Source organism: Elephantulus edwardii, unplaced genomic scaffold, assembly GCF_000299155.1.
Source record: "Elephantulus edwardii isolate Elephantulus edwardi_28Jun2011 unplaced genomic scaffold, EleEdw1.0 scaffold00174, whole genome shotgun sequence".
NCBI lineage: Eukaryota > Metazoa > Chordata > Mammalia > Macroscelidea > Macroscelididae > Elephantulus > Elephantulus edwardii.
The window spans coordinates 2,849,851-2,868,111 of NW_006399924.1; the positions used below are offsets into that span (position 1 = coordinate 2,849,851).

An 18,261-nucleotide genomic window follows, 5' to 3' on the forward strand; every position below is an offset into this window, starting at 1 on the left:
CTTTTGTCTGTTTCTGAGAAGAAGACATAGGGGTGGAAGGGCTCTGGATTATTCCTCAACAGCCCCTCATTCAGTCTCCCAGATTCTAAGCAGTCTGGCCTGAGGGACGTCAGACTCAGGCTGCTCTAGCCATGACTCTAGATGAGATGAGAGCAATGAGGAAGGGAAGTCAAAGGTGAGTTAGACATCTGTAACATCATCTCCTTTAGAGGCAAGGGAAAAAACACTTCTGAGTTGCCTTCCTTCCCCCATTAAGCTTCCTCCTACCCCCTCACAGAATCCTAGACTGTTAGTGCTAGAAGGATGATATAATTATCTTGCAGGTTAAGAAACTGAGTCTCAGAGAATGGATGTGGCTATCCTGTGATTGCGTAGATGCTCATGTTCTGTAATCCAGGCTTCTGGGAGTCCCACTCGGGCATACTCTGCTCCTCCTTCTCCATTCCCTACCCAAACTCGGAATAATGTTCCTGAGAAACAGGGCTGAGGGACAACTCTGTGTCTTTCCACCTTCTCCCTTCCAGGTATCAGTGGAACTTTATGAATCTGAATTCACATGGATTTTTCTCTGTATTTTGATTAGTTATGTAACTACAGTGGTATTGGCAATTAATGGGGCAAGAAGACTTTTTCTAACTAATAGGGTGCAACTTTTTCTCAATATAAGAAGAAAATGGTTCTTTTGTTTTCTTTCTAAATGTATTTCTATCTCTATGTATGTGTGCTTGTTTCTCTGTGTCTTTGTATCTCCAATACCGGTCTCTTATGTTTCTGTCCTCCTCTGCTTCTCTGTTTCATACACATTGACTCACACACTGCAATAGTCACTGACTGGACCCAGAGCGCTCGCCCCTTGGGGCATCCCTGTCAGAGTAGAACCTTCTCCCTCTTAGGCTGAGAAATGCCAGGTCCAGGGCTGCTGCTGAGTAGCCAGAGTCACTGCAGAACCCCCTGCGGAGTGTGGAGGCTGAATCCGGGAACAATGAGAAATTATCTGTTAATTCTCAGCTCCTGCCACCTGCTCTGCTCCAAACAGGCTCCTTGGCTATCAGTTTAAATGTAAATCCCCTCACTCCTTGGAAACAAATATTGATTTTTCTGCACCATGGTCCTAAGCCCTTGGAATGGTACTGTTGTGTTTTGGAGGGTTTTTGTTTTATGGTGTTTTGGTTTGTTTTTATTCCCTGCAAAGGCAAAACAGGGTGCTTTGTTCTGTGAATTTCTCTGGAACTCGGGAATGTAAGGGAGAAATCGCAGGAACGACAGAGTTGCCTAAGTACGGACAGAGAGCAGTTCATTTCCATTTGTATTTTATATAAACACAAATCTGCCGCCTCAGATACTGCTAATGAGTATGTAGCCGAGGGGCCTCAGAGTGCTGAGGTCTACAACGTGTGGTGGAGGGGAAGATGATGGGGTCTCTCGGTTCCTCAGGTGAGTTCTAGAAACACCAGGAAGACGAACCAGGACGCCACAACCTCACCTGGACTTGGAACAGCAACGGAGAACCTCCTGCAGGGAGGCGGCCAGGATTGCACAGTGTCGCTTGGGGTCAGGTCTGCTCAGTTTCCCCTACCTGAGTTTCTTGCCTTCTCTTCTCAAGGGCTGCTGAGGTTAGGGTCAAAGGTGTAAACCTGGCACAATCGCCCCTCCCCCTTCCCTGCCCTGTGCTCTCGGGATGATTGCACCAATTCGACTTTCAGCACCATGGACAGAGCCAGAGCCGGAATCCTGAGCCTAAAATACCGCCTAGCTGCATTAGAGTCCTCCCAGCCTGGGCTTGGCTCAATCAAGGCTCCCGAGGCTAGCAAGTCCAAGGACTGGTTGGCGCAGATGGCCGGCAGTGGAGACCGCCAGGAGCTAGGGCTCCGAATCTCCTCCCTCCGGAACGTGAGTCACCGCCCGAGCCACTTTCAATTAGGGTGCTAATTAGTGGAAAGACCCTCCTCCCCCACCCGCAACGGAGGCTCATATTGGTTTCTCAGCTTCTAGAGGCTCCAGCTAAAGTTTGCTTCTCAGCTGCGGAAAGGCAAAGAACTCTAGTCGGGAGCTTCTGGGGCGCCGACCGCGATAGGGCCTCCGCAGAGCCCTGCTCCTCCGCTCGCTCCTGGCGATGGCCCACAGACTCAGCAGGGCAGAGGAGGCGCCTCACAGCCACTCCGGCGTCCTCCTGGGCCTCACATCACGTTGCCGGGAGGGGAGTTCAGCCTGTCTCTCTTCAATCCTCTGATTGGTTGTTGGACTTTCTGACCATTATTTTGCTCAATAGTAAAATGCATTCTATTCTAATGAGGTGTTGCACTGATGTGAGGAGGTGGTGGGCTTGGTGAGACCAGTGTGGCCTCTTGAAATGGTCCCATTCCTATTTGCCAGAAACTTTCCCCTCTCGTTGCCATGGAGAGAGACGGTCGCTGCCTCCCGTCGCCATAGCAACATGCGGGTACCGCGGGCTGCAGGATTGCGGGATTCGGAAAAGTCTCGCAGTTCACTTCGTCCCGCAGTTTTGGGGTCTTCGCCTGCTAAACTGGAACTTGTGGCAAGTTTCTACTAACTTATCCCCTCTGGCACCTTGGCCACAATTCTGCTATTTTCTCGCCCAGTCCATCTTTTTCTTCATGGGTTTATCTATTTGGCTGCCCCTGTGCAGTGTGGGGCAGTTTAGCCAAGGTTTATACAAGGACTACTTTTCTATCCCCAGGCAGCCTGTGAAGCACTCGACATCCTTTATACCCCTTTTACAGAGTGGAAAATTGAGGCTCAGAGAAGCTCAGGGTCAAACCAGACAGTAAATGCAGGCTGGGGTCCGAGCTCTTTTCCTGACCTGGTACCCTCCAAGATGCAAGTCAAACTGGCTTCCCAACCTCGCACCCACCGAACTTAGACTGGCCCCTGAGAGTTGAGGGGGCGGCCGAGAGGCGCCAGACTTGCCAGCTGCCGCGGGAGGCCACGTGAGGGGCGGGGACCCTGCGGGGAAGCGATTTAAAGGCGAGGCGCGCCGCAGGGGGCCGCTGCGGGGAGGGTCTTTCCGGGCCGCCTCGCCCCGCCCCGTCCGGCTGCGGGTTCCCCCGGCTGCTCGGCGGGCGGTGGTGACCAGGGCATGAGCGGGGTGCTGGGGGCCGGGGGGCCTCGGTGCCAGGCGGCGCTCGCGGTCCTGGCCTCGCTTTGTCGGGCCCGGCCGCCCCCTCTCGGGCTGGACGTGGAGACTTGTCGGAGCTTCGAGTTGCAGCCCCTGGAGCGCAGCCCGAGCGCAGCCGACACAGGTAACGGGAGACCTGGAGCCCCCACCCTTCCTGGGAGTCCTAGCCCTGTCTGTCCCCCGTCCCCAAGGGGCCCGGGAGCAAACTCCAGCTTGGGCTCTCAATTCGGAACCAACCCCAGCCAAGCCCCTGGCGCACTGCCTGCAGGGCGCTTCGAGGAAGGGAAGGGGACCCTGGAGAGTCCCTTCGTATTCCCTCTCGTGCCGTGTGACCTATAGTGACCGTCACTGAATGCCAGGCAACTGGGACGTGGCGCCCCTCGGGGCCTTATGTCCCCCCGCGTCCGTCTGCTGTTTTGGGGGCAGTCGGCCAGGGCAGGGGTCGGTGGGGCAAGCAGAAGGGGGCACCCCGGAGAGGAAGAAAGCTTGCCTCCGTGCGGTTTGGAGGTCCCAGGGTCTGTCTGCCCGTCGGTCTGTCTGTTCTCTCGGGGGACGCGGCTCGAGCCCCCCGGGGTCTCGGAGAAACTTGCGCCTGCTGCTGGCACGAGGTCTTTGTGTCCCGGCGTCTCCCCAGCTGCGCGTGGCTTGCCTGCGTCTCCGCGGGGGGCGGGGGGCGGGGCGGGGGAGGGTGCCGTGCAGGCCCCCCGCCCCCGCCCCTATAACTCGCTCAGGCTCTGTCGGTCTCTCTCTGACTCACTCGGGCTCGCGGCCGGTGCGCATCTGAGCCGGTGCGGCTCGCCCACTTTGCCGAGCGGCGCGGACCCCGGGCCGGATGCAACCCCGGGCGGCCGCGGAGCGCAGGCGGGAGCCCGAGCCGAGCCCTGGTCTCCGGAGCCGGTGAGTCGGAGCCCGAGTCCCGCGGGGGCCGGGGGCCGGCACGCAGCTGCAGTGTTTCCCGGGAGTCGCGACAGTGGGGATGGCCTGTGGTGCCCGGGCGACCAGAGCTGGGGGAGAGTGGCCCGAGTGGTGGCTGGCCGGCCCCTGGTGTATTTACCTGCGGTACCAGTGCCCTGCGACCACGTTCTCCCGCTGCAGCCGGGCTTCTTTGTCCGGATCCTGACGTCTGGAGGGTCGTGGGCAGGAAGGGGGTGCAGGGTCGCACCCCCTGTGGGAGGGGGTTGAGGCCAGTGTGAAGCCTCCAGGGAATGCAGGGTGGGGGTGGGGAGATCTGCAGGGACTGGGACGATTCAGACTCCACCCCTACTTCTTCCCCTACTCCAGCCCCAGTGGCACTCGGGCCTGGAGGTGCGCGGGAGTCACCCCAACATTGGCCCAGAGGGTGCAGGAGGGGGCCTTTCCCCCATGCGCTTTTCAGAGAACCCACAGTCCCGGGACTGGACCCGCCATTTGGGAAGCAGATACAGATGGGGTAAGCGCTCTAGCAGCCGCAGGTTCCAGAGCCCTAGTATTCACTTAAGGTCAAGGGTCAGCGATAGGGTAGGCGGCTCGTTAGGATGCAGGCCCCTGAGAGCCTGTATCGTCAGGGGATCAGGTGCAGCCTAAGGGGACTGGAGTCCGCCTTGGCCCTTTGTGAGTGGTAGGGGGCGCTGCTCTGTCTCTGGCAATGTTTAATCTACGGGTTATTACTGCAGCAGCAAAGACTGAGATTAGACATCAGGAAGAACTTTTACAGGATAGTATGATGTTGGAGGTTAAAGATGCCAAGTCTCCTTTTCAAGATATTCATAATAGATTAGGCTCAGCAAATGTTAGAAATCTATGGTTCTCTGATGCCACCCCTTCCTATACTACCCAATTTTCCACACCCAGCAGACAATTTACCCCAAGCCAAGGAATCTCTGTCTCGCCACACTCTCCCGCTCCTTGCAGTCCTTTATTCCCATCATTCATATGCACTAAGGTCCTGGCAGGTCCTGGCCCCTCAAACCCTAGAGGTCTGAGTTGAAAGCACACCTAATCTAGGCCTTCTGGGATGCAGGCTGCCCCTCCAGCCTGTCCAGAGCAGGAATTTCCTGATAGAAGTTAACGCTGGGGTTCTGACTCCAGAGGGACAACTTGCAACCTGTAGGGGTCAGGTGCCTGGGACCTACAGGTTTAAGGTGAGACAGGCTGAGAGATGAGAATCAGCTAGCCCTGATGAATCAGTATGCCTTCCCTGCAGGCTGCTTCAGTAGATGAACTTGGGTTGTCAGCCCTGGGGAGCTTTAACTTTTGCTGCTGAGTCACCAGCCTCTGGGAGCCCCGGGGCTAAGCTGGGGGCCTGAAAATAATGGAGGAGGCAGAGGAGACCCTTGACCAATGCAAGATAAAAACAATCAGCTGAGAGTGGTTTGGGGGATTTGGGGCTTTAGGTGAGCTTGGGGTGCAGGGACCGTTACAAAGTCAAGAACAAAGACCCACCTTGTTGCCTATTCCCTGTATCCCAGAGCCACAGCCTGGGTACAGATTCTCCAGGCAGAGAAATACTGGATCTTTTCAATTGCAATTTCATGAAAAATGCAAGTAGCTAGAGCATGCCCAGATCCCTTTATTATTTTATGTTTCCCTCTTCCTCCTTCTCTAAGTCTCTAGCTCATGAGATTTCTAGTAACACCCTGAGATTCAGCAATTGACATTCAGATTCTATCACTTATTGAGACCCTTCTTTATGCCAGCATCTGTGCTAGAAATTGCACTGGGTATCTCAGTTAATCAAATCCTGCCTTGGAAATACCTCTACACACACCATCTCAGTTGTCCCTTTTATTTAATATCTCTAAAAACAAAGTGTCTGCTTTCTTCCTTAATCCTTTCCTCAACTCAAAAGTGGACATTTATAGGCAGCTCTCTGCTTTCTTGTGTCATTCACCTTGTGGATGGGAATAAACTTTTTTTGCTTCTGGGCTTGAGGTAAATGAGCAAAGGTCCAGAAAATACAGAAGCCAGACAGGAGACATCAAGCTGTCCTACCTCTTCCAGGCTGGCAGCTGGAATTGGTTGGTCTCTAGCTATGTGGCCATGAAATGTACATGATGTCTGTCTATATTCTGTGATGCAACCACCTAGTCTTAAAGCTGGCATTTTACAACACAGATAATTTTCCCCCTTGTTTACAATGACAAATTAAATGCACAACAGTCCTGTTTCTGTACCTGAATAATCAAACCACTCCCTCACTCTTCCTTGCTGTCAGAAATTAGTTCTGTAGATTTTACCCTCTTTGAGGATAGGTCAAATGTATGATCCTTCAGACCTTAAAGGGATCATGTTCTGATTCTATAGTATGTTTTAAGGGCACTCTGGCAGCACAGTCCAAAGTGAGATGTGCTGCCAACCCAAGGTGGCACTTCTCTGGCTGTTTGAATTCATCAGCAGCGTCAAGGGTGGGAGATGGGCAGTCCCCTCCCATATGATTTACAGCCTCTGAAAACCTGCTGTAGGGTTTTCTGTGAATTGGTTCTGCCTGGATGGCAATGAAAGAGAGAGATAGGATGCTTTGTCCTTTGAAATTCTAGAATGAGAGAGCACAGTAGCTAAGGGTTGTAAAACTCTCAGATTGACAATTATAGACCTTTTTTCCCCCTCCCTGTAACTGTGGGAGCTTCAAAAGTGAGGATGAGAAATGCAGAATACTCCATCTCTCTGAGCTCTGGGGGAGAGGTATGTTCTTTTCTAAGATTCCTCTAATAGTCTGTTCTGCCCAGAGTTGGGCATAGAGCACACGATTGCAAACAGTAAGGACTAGTGAATAGTCCATGAAGAGCTGCGCTGCTAACCCAAAGGCAGCACCTCTCTGGTGGTTTGAATTCACCAGGGGCTCCTCAGGGGAAAGATGGGCAGTCTCCTCCTGTGTGATTTACAACGTCAGAAATGCAATGGAGGGTCAGTTATAAGCCGATTCCAATTTGACAACAATGGATGACGCTTTTTTTTTAATCAAGTTAGCTTTATTTAGGGTTTGCATGGAGTTGTCTGGAATGAAGCAGAATATGGTAAGACAAAGTCTTGACCAAATTAGGCCAAACCCTTGCTGGTCCTGCCAAGGAATTGAAGCCTTGAGAGACTGGACTTCATTTAGGGACTGAAGTTTACACATGGAGGTGAGCAGGGCATCTCTCTTCGAAAGAACTAAGGTACAATGTTGCACCATCTTCTTCCTTCTCTTGGGAAAGCTCAGTTATGTTTCTTATTCTGGTCTCTCCTCTTGCTAGGTAAGTGCAGGCATGGACCGGGAGAAGAGCATAAAGGAAAAGGAAACTTTCTATTTGCCCCTTCTCTCCATCATCCAGTCTTTTTGTTATTGTTATCACTACTGTAAATGTAATTTAATTGAGAGTTTTTAAGTAATACACATCTTTTTTAACACTCTTTCACACCTTTGAACCCACAGACTATCGGCAGCCAGTGAGAAAGCTAAATCAGAAAAAATATGTTAGAAACAAAACTTGACACAACATGGGATAAAATATTCAGGTACTAACTTTCTAAGAAAGTTTAGTGCATCTTTGATGTAATTATAAAATGTTAATCCATTTTAATGAAAATTGCTAATCCATTTTTAACTCTTAAATTTATTGCCATCCAATTGAAACTGACCCGTAAGGGACCCTCCTTCGGATTCCACAAACTATAAATCAAGCAAGAGAACATTGCCTGTCTCCCTCCCTCAGAGCCACTGGAGGATTCAAACTGCCAGAGGCGTTCAACCTGTGGGTTAGAAGTGCAGTTTTCTAGGGACTAGCTCATCAGAGCTCTCTTTATTTTAACTAGCTTGACATGCGTGAATAAGAATTTTTCCAGGATTTCCAGTATGAATACTGGGTTCATGTGTTGTTGTTCTTATGCGCCATCACATTGCCCTGCAATTCATAGTGACCCTATGTACAATAGCTCTGAAACCTGCTCTATCCTGAACCAGTGTCACTGACTCCTACACACTTACCCCATTGCTCCAGTTACTGTATCAATCCATCTCGTCCAGAGTCTTCCTCTCCTTTGCTGTCCCTCCACCCTTCCAAGTGTGATGTCCTTCTCCAAGGACCAATTCCTCCTGTCCATATGCCCAAAGAATGTGAGAATGTGAGATAGAGCTTCAAAATCGTAGCCTCCTAGGAGAAACTCGGTTTCACCCTCTCCAAGACAGACCTATTTGTTCTTCTAGCCACCCATTTATGTTCATTATTCTTTTCCAGCACCACACCTCAATTCTTCTTCTGTCATCCTTAGTCATTGTTGAGCTCTCTAATGCATAGCAAGTAATTTAAAAGACCATGGCCTGGATCAGGTGCACCTTAATCGCTAGACTGATGGCATTTCTCCTCAGCACTCTAGAGAGCTTCTTGACAGCAGACTTCCCCAGTGCAATTCATCTTTTGATTTCCTGTCTGCTCTGCCAAGAGTGTTGATTGTGGAGCTGAGCAAGCTGAAGATTGTTTATAATCTCAATCTCTTCTCTATCCATCATGGTGCTGCCAACTGGCCTAGTCTTGATTTCTACTTTCCTATGGGTCACATACCCTGACTGATCAGGTAGCTTCCATCTGAAAAAAAAATAATGATGTTATTAATTGTAAATTTGAAGGCAATACTCTCTTCACTGTAACACTCCACATTCGTCTCTGACGTATTCCCCAAAGCCCCTAATGAAGGTGGAAGCAATCGTCCAGTCATAAAGCTTGGTGCGGGCATAATTAGTCCAGCATTGTCTCTCCTCATCATAGCTTTTTTAGGAGCATTAATTCCTTCTCTGTTTGGACTCTGCTAATTATCCCCATCGGTGGCTCGGCCTGGATCTCTGGAAGAAGAAAAGGAAGCAAAGGCCCTCTGCTCCCCTCCCCCTAGCCTCAAATTTTAATTACACTGAGTTCTCCTAATAAATTTACAAGCTAAACAGCAGGGCTTATTATTAATGGACCATGTCTGTGAGCCTCAGAACAGAACAGCCCTTGTTTCTCCAACACACCATACACACACTGAGTTCTGTCCGGTACATCTCTGGATGGGATTTTTCCAAAGGCCATTGGCTATTTGCCTAGTAGCTGATAGGTGACCTGCAATGTCTGCACTTTCCAGGAAAGATGAAAGAGATGAGTGTGTGTATGTGTGTGTTTTGAAGGGGACAGTGATAATTCAAGTCTCCGGGGTTCTGCCAAGGCTCAGAGCTTCTGGTCATTGAGTAGAGAACTCCCTCCTTCCCATCCCTACTTACAACTAAGAAATGCATCCCCAGAGAAATGCCTCCCTCCATGCAGCCGTTGACTTGATAGTTTTTCTGCTCAGCCTCCAGGGCTTTCAGAGATGCTTGGCTTAAGAGCTTGGACTTGGGCATCAGATTCAAATCCCAGTTCTTCTGCTCATACAGTGTGTACCCATAAACAAGTCACTTAGTATATTGAAACTTAGTTTATTTATCTATGAAAGGTGAATACAAATTTCTTAAGGTGGCCATAATTTTTTTTATGAAATTCTTTGTTACATGTTATCACTGAGTTGATTCAGAGTCAGGACATCCCCATGTCCCACCCATGTAAGAAACAATGCTATGACCTTTCAGAAGCAAATCGCTAGGCCTGTCTACCCAAGCACCTCTGGATGGCTTAGAACTGCCAGGCTTTCAGCTAATAATCACGTGTTTAAGCATTTATACCACATAGGGGCCTGAAGAGTAAGTGAAAGGATATAAAGGGCATATTGTTTGTTGTTGTTATGTGCCATCGAGTCGCTTGCGACTCATAGCGACCCTGTGTACAACAGCCCTAAACCCTACTCTATCATGAGCCAATCGCACTGCCTCCCACACACCCATCCCGATTACCTCAGTAACTGAGTCAGTTCACCTCATAGAGGGTCTTCCCCTCCTGTGCTGTCCCTCCACCCTCCCAAGTATGATGTCCTTCTCCAAGGACCAGTCCTTCCTTACAACATGTCCAAAGTATGTCAGATGAAGCCCCAGAATCCTTGCCTCCAATGAGCAGTCTGGTTTAACCCTCTCCAGGATGAATCTGTTTGTTTTCTTAGCAGTCCATGGTACACCAGCACCACAGCTCAAAGGCATCAATTCTCCTTCTATCCTCCCTAGTCATTGTCCAACTCTCTGACGCAAAACAGTGATTGCAAAGACCATGGCCTGTACCAGACACACCATTGCTCTTCAGTACTTTAGAGAGGTCCCTAACAGCAGACTTTCACATTGCAATACGTCTTTTAATATCCTGGCTGCTGGTGTCAAGAGTGTTGATTGTGGAGCCAAGCAGACTAAAGCTGTGAACAATCTCAATCTCTTCACCATCCATCCTGATGCTGCCAATTGGTCCAGTGGTGAGAATCTTTGTCTTCTTGACATTGAGCCTCAATCCATATTGAAGGCTGCGGTCCTTGACCCTCTGTAGCAAGTGCTTCAGGTCCTCCTCAGTTTTGTTTACCATATAGAAATAAATGATGAACCATATTACTGTTGTTGTATATTGTCGATTTGGAACCAACCCATAGCTGACCCTTCAGTGAGTTTTCAGAGGTAGTTAATTGCATGGGAGGTGATTGCCCATCCTTCTCCTGTGGAGCATCTAATGCCCTCGAACCACATGCATTTGGGATTGCAGCACAGATTCTTGCCACGAGGCCACTAGAGCTCTGTATTATTAGTATTAATATTAATGGTTCTACTCATTCTCTTTCCTTTTAGACTCTTGGGCCTCTGTTCCTATCCCTGTCTCTGGGCAGTGCTTTGTCTGGATGAGAACTACTCACCCAAGGCAGCTCGTACTCTGCTCTGAACACATCCCATTTCCTGTGGTCCACCAGCCACCGCATCCCCTGAAGGAAAGCTTTCTGCAGCTTTGGGGAGATCAGGGAAAATGGTCCTTTCTTTTTCTTTCTTTCTTTTTTTTTTTTTTTGCTTCCTCTCCCCATTTTGTCTTTCCATTTACAATCTGTTAGCCAGAAAGCCTGTGACTGCTGCAGAATGAATTTTCCTGACATAGAAACCCATTAGAAAAATGGGGACAATAGCCAGTGATAAGAACTGCTGATGAATTCGAACTGCTGATGAATTCTAACTCTACGGGTGGAGAGATTGGGAGAAGGTACCAGACTCTGTCTTTGGAGAAAGAAATGTCAGTGGGAGAGATAAGAAAACCCTGAGCTGCTAATTAATGGCCAGCAGCCTTCACCCCATAGACACAGTCTCCCTTACGGTGACAAACAGGCCCTGTCTTGTTGGACTTCAGGGGACATCTTAACCTCCCAGGGCACTGAGGTCTTTAGATGCTTGTTCTCTGTTCTGGTGTCCTATTGATTTAAAGTGTCTCCCTTCTTTGCCTTAGAGGGCCTGTATGTGATCTGTTCTGTACATAGTAAACTATCAACGTCACTCAAAACCAAAACCTGAGTAATAATAATATTCTTGGAGGCATCCTTCAGGGACTTGGCACTGTGCTCAAAGTCTTCACTGATTTAATATTCAGATTGATAATGTGCAGTAGGAAGAATTGGAATCACCATTAAGAAGAAACTAATCTGGAGAAATTAAGTAACTCTCTCAAGGTCACACAATGAGCAAGCATTGCGGATGGGCTGTGCTCTGGTCATTCTGGAGTTGGGACCCAGCTAAGAAGTCTGAGCGCCTGGTGAAGTTCAGTACCCTGGCCAGGTCTAGAAACCGTGCACCCTTTGCAGTGCCAAGTCTCTAGGGCATGTTTCCAAAGCTGCCTCCCCAGCTCTTCTCGCTCTCAAAGGCTGCTGAGTAATTGACTACTGTCCTTTCCAGACCAGCTTTACAGAGGATACTGGTTCCTCTCTACCTGGACAAAGGTGCTTCACACATTTTTTCCCCTCAATTGCTGAGAAAAATGTGCAAGTACACAGGATCTTCTCAATTGTAAATTCTTTTTCCTCCCATGATTTTCTTCTCACCCTTTGGAAGTTTGATACTGTTAATCAACTAACACACGATAGCAACAACTAAATTACTTTATTCAACACAAACAAATGATTGTGAAATTGTTATTTCTGTTAGATAGATCCAGTTTTGTAATGATAACGAGAAAAGCATAGCAATTTAGTAGTGTTCATGGCTTGCAACTGTTTTGCCCACTGAATAGATTTTTAAATTAGAGGATGTGTCTGGGCATAGGTAGTTCTTTTAAAATTAGGCAATATTTATTATATTCTTTAATATATACTAGGCGCGCTCTTCAGTGCTTTTAGTCACATTAAACTTTTCCATGCTCCTATGTGGAAGATACTATTATTAACCTATTTTACAGATGAGGAAACAGGCTGAGAGTATTTTCCTGCCACATAATGCCTGATGGATATTGAATTAACTCAGTTTTGTCAGAGAAATTATTCTTTCTCTCAAGGCTAAAGGGCAAATAAGGAAGGAAGAAGAGGAGAGAAGAATATAAATCCTTAGGAAGTGCTTTCCCTTTTCTGCTCCCTTCCTTGTCCTGCAGCTAATTTATGGTATAATTATGAAAAGCCTTGAGTCACTCAAAAGGTAACTGAATTGTCCATCAGCATTCTCTCTGTCTCACAGGATAGTGGTTCAAATGATATATGAATAGGAAAATTACTTTGAAGGATGTTTTAGTTAGCAAGTGCTGCTATAATGGAATTACAACAAGTGGATGGCTTTAACAAACAAATTGACTCTCATAGTTTAGGAGGCTCAATGTGTGAACTCAGGCTGGGAGCTCCAAGGGAAAGCTTTTTGTCTGTCAGCTCTACGGAAGAGTTCTCATCTCTTTTTACTCTCTGTGAGATCTGCATTTCTTGGAGCTCTCCATGTGTCTTGGCTTTCCCATCAGTCTTTCCTGGGTCTGGCAGGCTCTTAGTACAGGGACCCTGGGCCCAAAAGACAGGCTGCACTCTTGGCTCTTCTTTCTTGGTGGTACTGAGCTCCTCCTACTTCTACTTACTCATTTAATCTCTTTTATATCTCAAGGGAAATAGACTCAAAATACAACCTAATCATGTGGGTCATATCATCCTGCCTCATTAACGTAATAGAGGTTTTATAACACATCAAATTATCACATCAAATTACAAAATGGAGAAAAATTACATAATACTGGGAATCCTGGCCTAGGCAAGTTGACACATATTTTGGAAGAAGAGGGATAAGTCCATAACAAAGGATTTGTATGGACTTGTGATTTCCTGGAACCAAAGTGTCCTAGTAGGTTGATTTCCCCACCCCCACCCCCCCACCGCCGGTGATGGGTGGAGGTCAGGTACATTTCTTAGGCTACGGAAGTCCTGTGTAGTATAATCAGTGAAGGTGTTCAGCTTCTAAACTTCAGGTTCAAGTTCAGGCAGTGACTCCTTGTGAAAAAGGCTTGGTGTTCTATTTCTGAAAAATTAACTACCAAAACCCCTGTGGAGCACAGTTCTATCCTTACACACATGGAATCACCATCAGTCAGAACTAACTTAATGAAAACTGGTTTTATTTCATTTTTGAGGTTACATAGAAGCTTTATCTCTCTCCAGCCTCAGTACACCTTTAACTGAGATAAGAAAGGAAAGCAAACTGAGTTCAAGGCCACATATTAGTGATCTTAAGGAGGGTAAGTCTTCTGATCACCCTGCTGGCCCCAGTCTAGTTTTACCAGCCTCACTCACTGTTCTCTGTTCACCCCTGTCCGGGGAGGGGGTGGACTGACTCAGTGGGAGGGTTAACAGACTCAGCATTCAAGACCCAGTTCATCTGCTGCCTGCTGGTGTCAGAGCCAGGTTCTCCTAATCCTGGGAGAAGAGTCTTTAGGCAGGGAAAGAGCCAGCCTCCTGGTCTTACATAACCAGTATTGAGTGCTGGGTGCTGATTCTCAGTAATCCATCCCCTCTGCCTTCCTAACTACAGACCAGAGAGAACAGCCGGGGGCTTAGGGGTGGGGGGTTTCATGCGAAGAAGCGATCAAAATAGCAACCACACCAAGAAAAAATTGATTCCTCCAGCCCAGCCCTCCCCTCACTGCTCCTTTCATTCTGAATTCTTTTCTTTTTTTTTTTTTTTTTGGTCAGGCTGAACATTTAAATGCACTCTGTGCTCTCTGGATTCTCCCCATTCTCCCCACCTCTTCTCATTAAAATTCTAAATTCTAATTATTACCAGAACAAGTAAAATGTATGATCAAAGGAAAGCAAAGCCCTAGAAGTACCTTTTGTTTTAAGGTGACTCATTGCTGAGAATGGATGCAGAACAGCTGTAACAGGGAACAGATGTGAAGGGTCTAGAGACATCAGCTGCTTACAACAACATATCAGCGGTAGCTCTCCTGGTGAACTGCAGTGGGCCAGGGCCTAAAGAGAGTTTCTAAACCCTTTTGATGATGAACTAATAAATCTCACTTATTTATTCTCATTGCTGTCGAAGTGGAACTGACTCATAGCTAATTCTCACAGTGGGTTTCTAAGGCTGTAAATCACATGGGAAAAGATTGTCCATCTCACTCTCAGAAAGCTGCTGGTGATTTGAGCCGCTAGAAAGGCACGACCTTTGGTTAGCAGCACAAATCCCTAGGGACTATGCCCCCAGAGCTCCTGAACTAATAAGAGAATAATTTTATTTTTGCACCCCTTCTTGATGTAAGTGGAGCTCTGGTGGCTTAGAGGTAAGGAGTTGCACTGCCAAGCAAAAGGCATGCCGTTTGACTCCACCACATCGTCTGTGGAAGAAATATAGGCAATGCCCTGTGCAAGTTACTGAAAACCCACTGGAGGGTCAGCTAGGAATTGATTCCAGCTCAGCAGTACAGACAACAACAATGTAAATTCATCCCCAAATGATATACATATTGCACAGAAGTGGCATTGCCAGACTAACTTAGCTGTATCTCAGTTCTGTCATTTGCTAGTTGTGTAATCTGGACAGCTTATTTAACCCTCTGAATCTTATTTTCCATGTCTGCAAAATGGGGCTAATAATTGCACCAAATTCACTGAGGAGCATTAAATGAGTGAATATATTTAAAACACACACACATACCCCAAAATCCTTGTACCTTTGACATAGAAATGTTCAATAAATTTACTAGATTCAATAATTGTTGTTAGGGGGGAGCTCTGGTGGCCTAGTGGCAAGAAGCTGCACTGCAATCCCAGAGGAACGTGGTTCGAATCCACCAGACGCTCTGCCGGAGAAGGAGGCGCAGTATCCTCCTGTACCAGTCAGATCTGATTTGACGGTACACGCACACAAAATAAAAAAAAAATAATAATAATTGTTGTTAGGTGCTGCCAAGTCACTTTTGATTCATAATGACAACTTATAGATTAAAATGTTGGTTTATTATTTTAAAATAACAGATAATATTAAAATGGTCTGATTTTTCTTCTGGGTTGCATACTCTGTGGTGCAAGTACATCACATTGGAGGCTTTTAGTCTAGAAGCTACTTAGAATCAGCTTTCCTGGTCCCTGGCAGTCTGTGAATGGAGGGCTGGCTCAGCTCCTGCAGTTGTGAAAAGGCTCCAGTTTTTGTGCAGGGAGCTGGGAAGCTGTGTGGCAAAGGACTGAGGATTGTCTGGTGTTCATCCCTAACTCATAGAGGTGATAGATGATCAAGGCGAGTGCCCTATTGTGAGGAAGTCAGGGCTGACTCCCCAGAGAGCAAGGCTGTTGTCCTTCCTTTCAGATCCTCGTAGACACAGGATAGCTTTCCCTGGGGCCTGTGTGCTATGAGAGTGCCTTGGTATCTTCAGAATCTTTGTAGGTCAAGCATATAACAGAATCTGGCACATAACAAGTGCTCAGTCAACACTAGTTGAACTTAATTGAGATGAGAGAGATTTACTGTCTCCTTATCTGCCATTCATTCATTTATTCATTCTTCCCTTGCGTCAGCTTCTGTGATAGGTAGTGAGTCATACAAATAGGAAAAACACACACTCACTGTCTCCTGCAGCTTGACAAGGGCCACGTGGAAAGAGTTAGGCTGGGAGTAGACACTTGGACCCTGACCCAGTCCCTGTCTCTGACCTATCCTGTGATGCTGGACCACTGTTCTGTTCTGTTCTGTAGAACAGACCGACTTTAGTACTTCTTGGGGTAGGCTACTCTAGACACTGCAAACTTATATATGAAGAGGCCAGGCAGGTAAAAGAATGCAAGTTTAAGCCATCAGAAAGGGAAGAGATGGTGAGGACATGCCCCTGAACAGAGGGAGGTTCAATCCCAGGACACATGAGTGCAGATCTAGTTACCAAGAACCAGCTTTTTCAAGAGAAGCCAGCAATCTCTGATGTTGATTATGATGACAGTGATGATGAGAAAGGTGGCATTTCTCAACTTTTCCATCATCTTGCAAGCAGAACAAATTCTGGTTTGTTCACAAGGGGCTGTTTTGCAAACCTTGCTCAGTTTGCCATTTTACCTTTTAAAGCAATAGAGGCCTGGGACTTAAAGGTCCTTTCCTAGATTTGGGTATTGGGAAGGAGGAGGGCCGCCTAATAATTCCTCCCCCAAGTGAAGATCCCTCAATCCTCCTGGGACAGTGAAGGACAGTGGTGGGGTGGGGTGGGGTAGTGTGTGCCACATCCAGGAGCACGGCTTCCATCCATCAGTCTTAACATTGGCAAAGCTCTTGTTTGCATATACACAGGAGTGGAAAAGACAGCAGTTAAAGTAGTCATTTGGATTTAGCTTTTAAATGAAGCATGCGGACCAGCGTCCCTCATAATATAAGTTTGGGGAGCCTACTGTGTGCAGAGTTCTGGGAGTCCGGTGAAGTGGAGACCTAATTCCTGCCAAAGAGATTATGTTTTGTCCCATCCACTCCGAGTCAACTCGGTATGTGCTTGTGGGGGCGGGTGAGATGAGGAAGTGAGGAGGACGAGCGAGCTGAGCCTCTACTCCCCAGGGCCTCGCAGCCTGTTGCCGCAGAAAGCTGTACACAAAAACGGTTGTTGTAAGTCTGGTCGTAGTAACAGCCCTAATAGGAATTCAGACAGCATCCAAATGTGGAACGCTTCGCGAATTTGTACATTTCGCTTAGGCTGCTATTTAAATTACTCTCCTTCCCCTGTGCACGTGCCAACAGGCAGGAGGGGAGGCATTCCAGGTGCTCCCCAAGCTTGAGGTGCTAGGGGGTGGGGGCTTGGAGAAGCCAGCCTGAGGCGCTCCTGTGCTGCAGGTATTTCCCAGCGTGGATAATCGAGACTCAACCCTAGAACTGACCCTCTGTGACCTGGCAGCTTTCTCACGACTGCTCTTTTTTCTTCTTCCGTCTTTGTCCCTCCCTTGTGGCCCTCCTCTGACACCCCCTCCCGCCTCTCCCCTTCTGTCTGTCTCGTCCCCCCCTGCCTGGCTCGTGCTGAGGGCAGGCACCTCTGTTAGCCTCGTCGCAGTGGTAGTGATTGTGTGTGGCGTGGCCCTGGTGGCAGTTTTTCTCTTTCTCTTTTGGAAGCTGTTCTGGATGCCCAGGAGGAGCAAGGAGGCCTCTAGCCCCTCTTCTACTAACCCCACTTTGGAGGCCCTCCAGAGCCCCAACTCCAGAGGCAACATGGCAGACAAGCTGAAAGACCCCAACGCCATGGGCTTCCTGGAAGCGGCTGTGAAGATCAGCCACACGTCCCCAGATATCCCGGCTGAGGTGCAGATGTCGGTCAAGGAGCACATCATGCGTCACACGAGGCTGCAGCGGCAGACCACGGAGCCAGCATCCTCTACCAGGTAAGGGGGTGCCCTCCCTGCCCTCGCCCCACAGTCCACAGGGCCACATGGTAATGACAGCCCAGCCTAGGCAGAACAGACAACAGAAATAGGACATTTCTAGGATGGAGCATTTGATCAGAGGCTGTACTTGATAGGAAAAGGGGAACCAGTTAGAAGGTGAGCACCAGGAAAGACTTCATGAAAGGCTCATCACAGGAGCTGGGTGCTGGGGATGTGAGTGGGTGTGGTGAGGTGTAGAGTGTCTAGGGTATTCTGGGAAAGGAAAGACTTTAGGCAGAGGGAAGAGAATATGCAAAGGCCCAGAGGTATAAAAATTTCAGGGATATTTAGGGATATATCAGTAAAGCCACACAGCACAAGTCTGCACAGCATAGAGGAGAGGGCAAGGAGAATGAATACTTCTCTAGAACCTTTCATAGGGAGCTCTGGTGGCCTAGTGGCAAGAAGCTGCA

At 48.2% G+C, this 18,261-nt stretch overlaps 1 protein-coding gene across 4 annotated transcripts in view; it reads left to right on the forward strand.

Annotated features, from left to right (window-relative positions):
• Positions 1-3,027: 3,027 nt before the first annotated feature.
• The window catches only part of SYT6 (synaptotagmin VI), an 89,902-nt gene continuing 74,668 nt past the window's right edge, over positions 3,028-18,261 (forward strand). For 2 of the 4 annotated variants that reach the window (XM_006895692.1, XM_006895693.1), the window contains exons 1-2: positions 3,098-3,260; positions 17,458-17,806. In XM_006895692.1, the coding sequence (XP_006895754.1) occupies positions 3,098-3,260; positions 17,458-17,806 (512 nt within the window). Of the gene's footprint in view, positions 3,261-17,457; positions 17,807-18,261 lie in introns of those variants that run through there. The other 2 variants (XM_006895694.1, XM_006895695.1) reach the window with 2 other exon arrangements.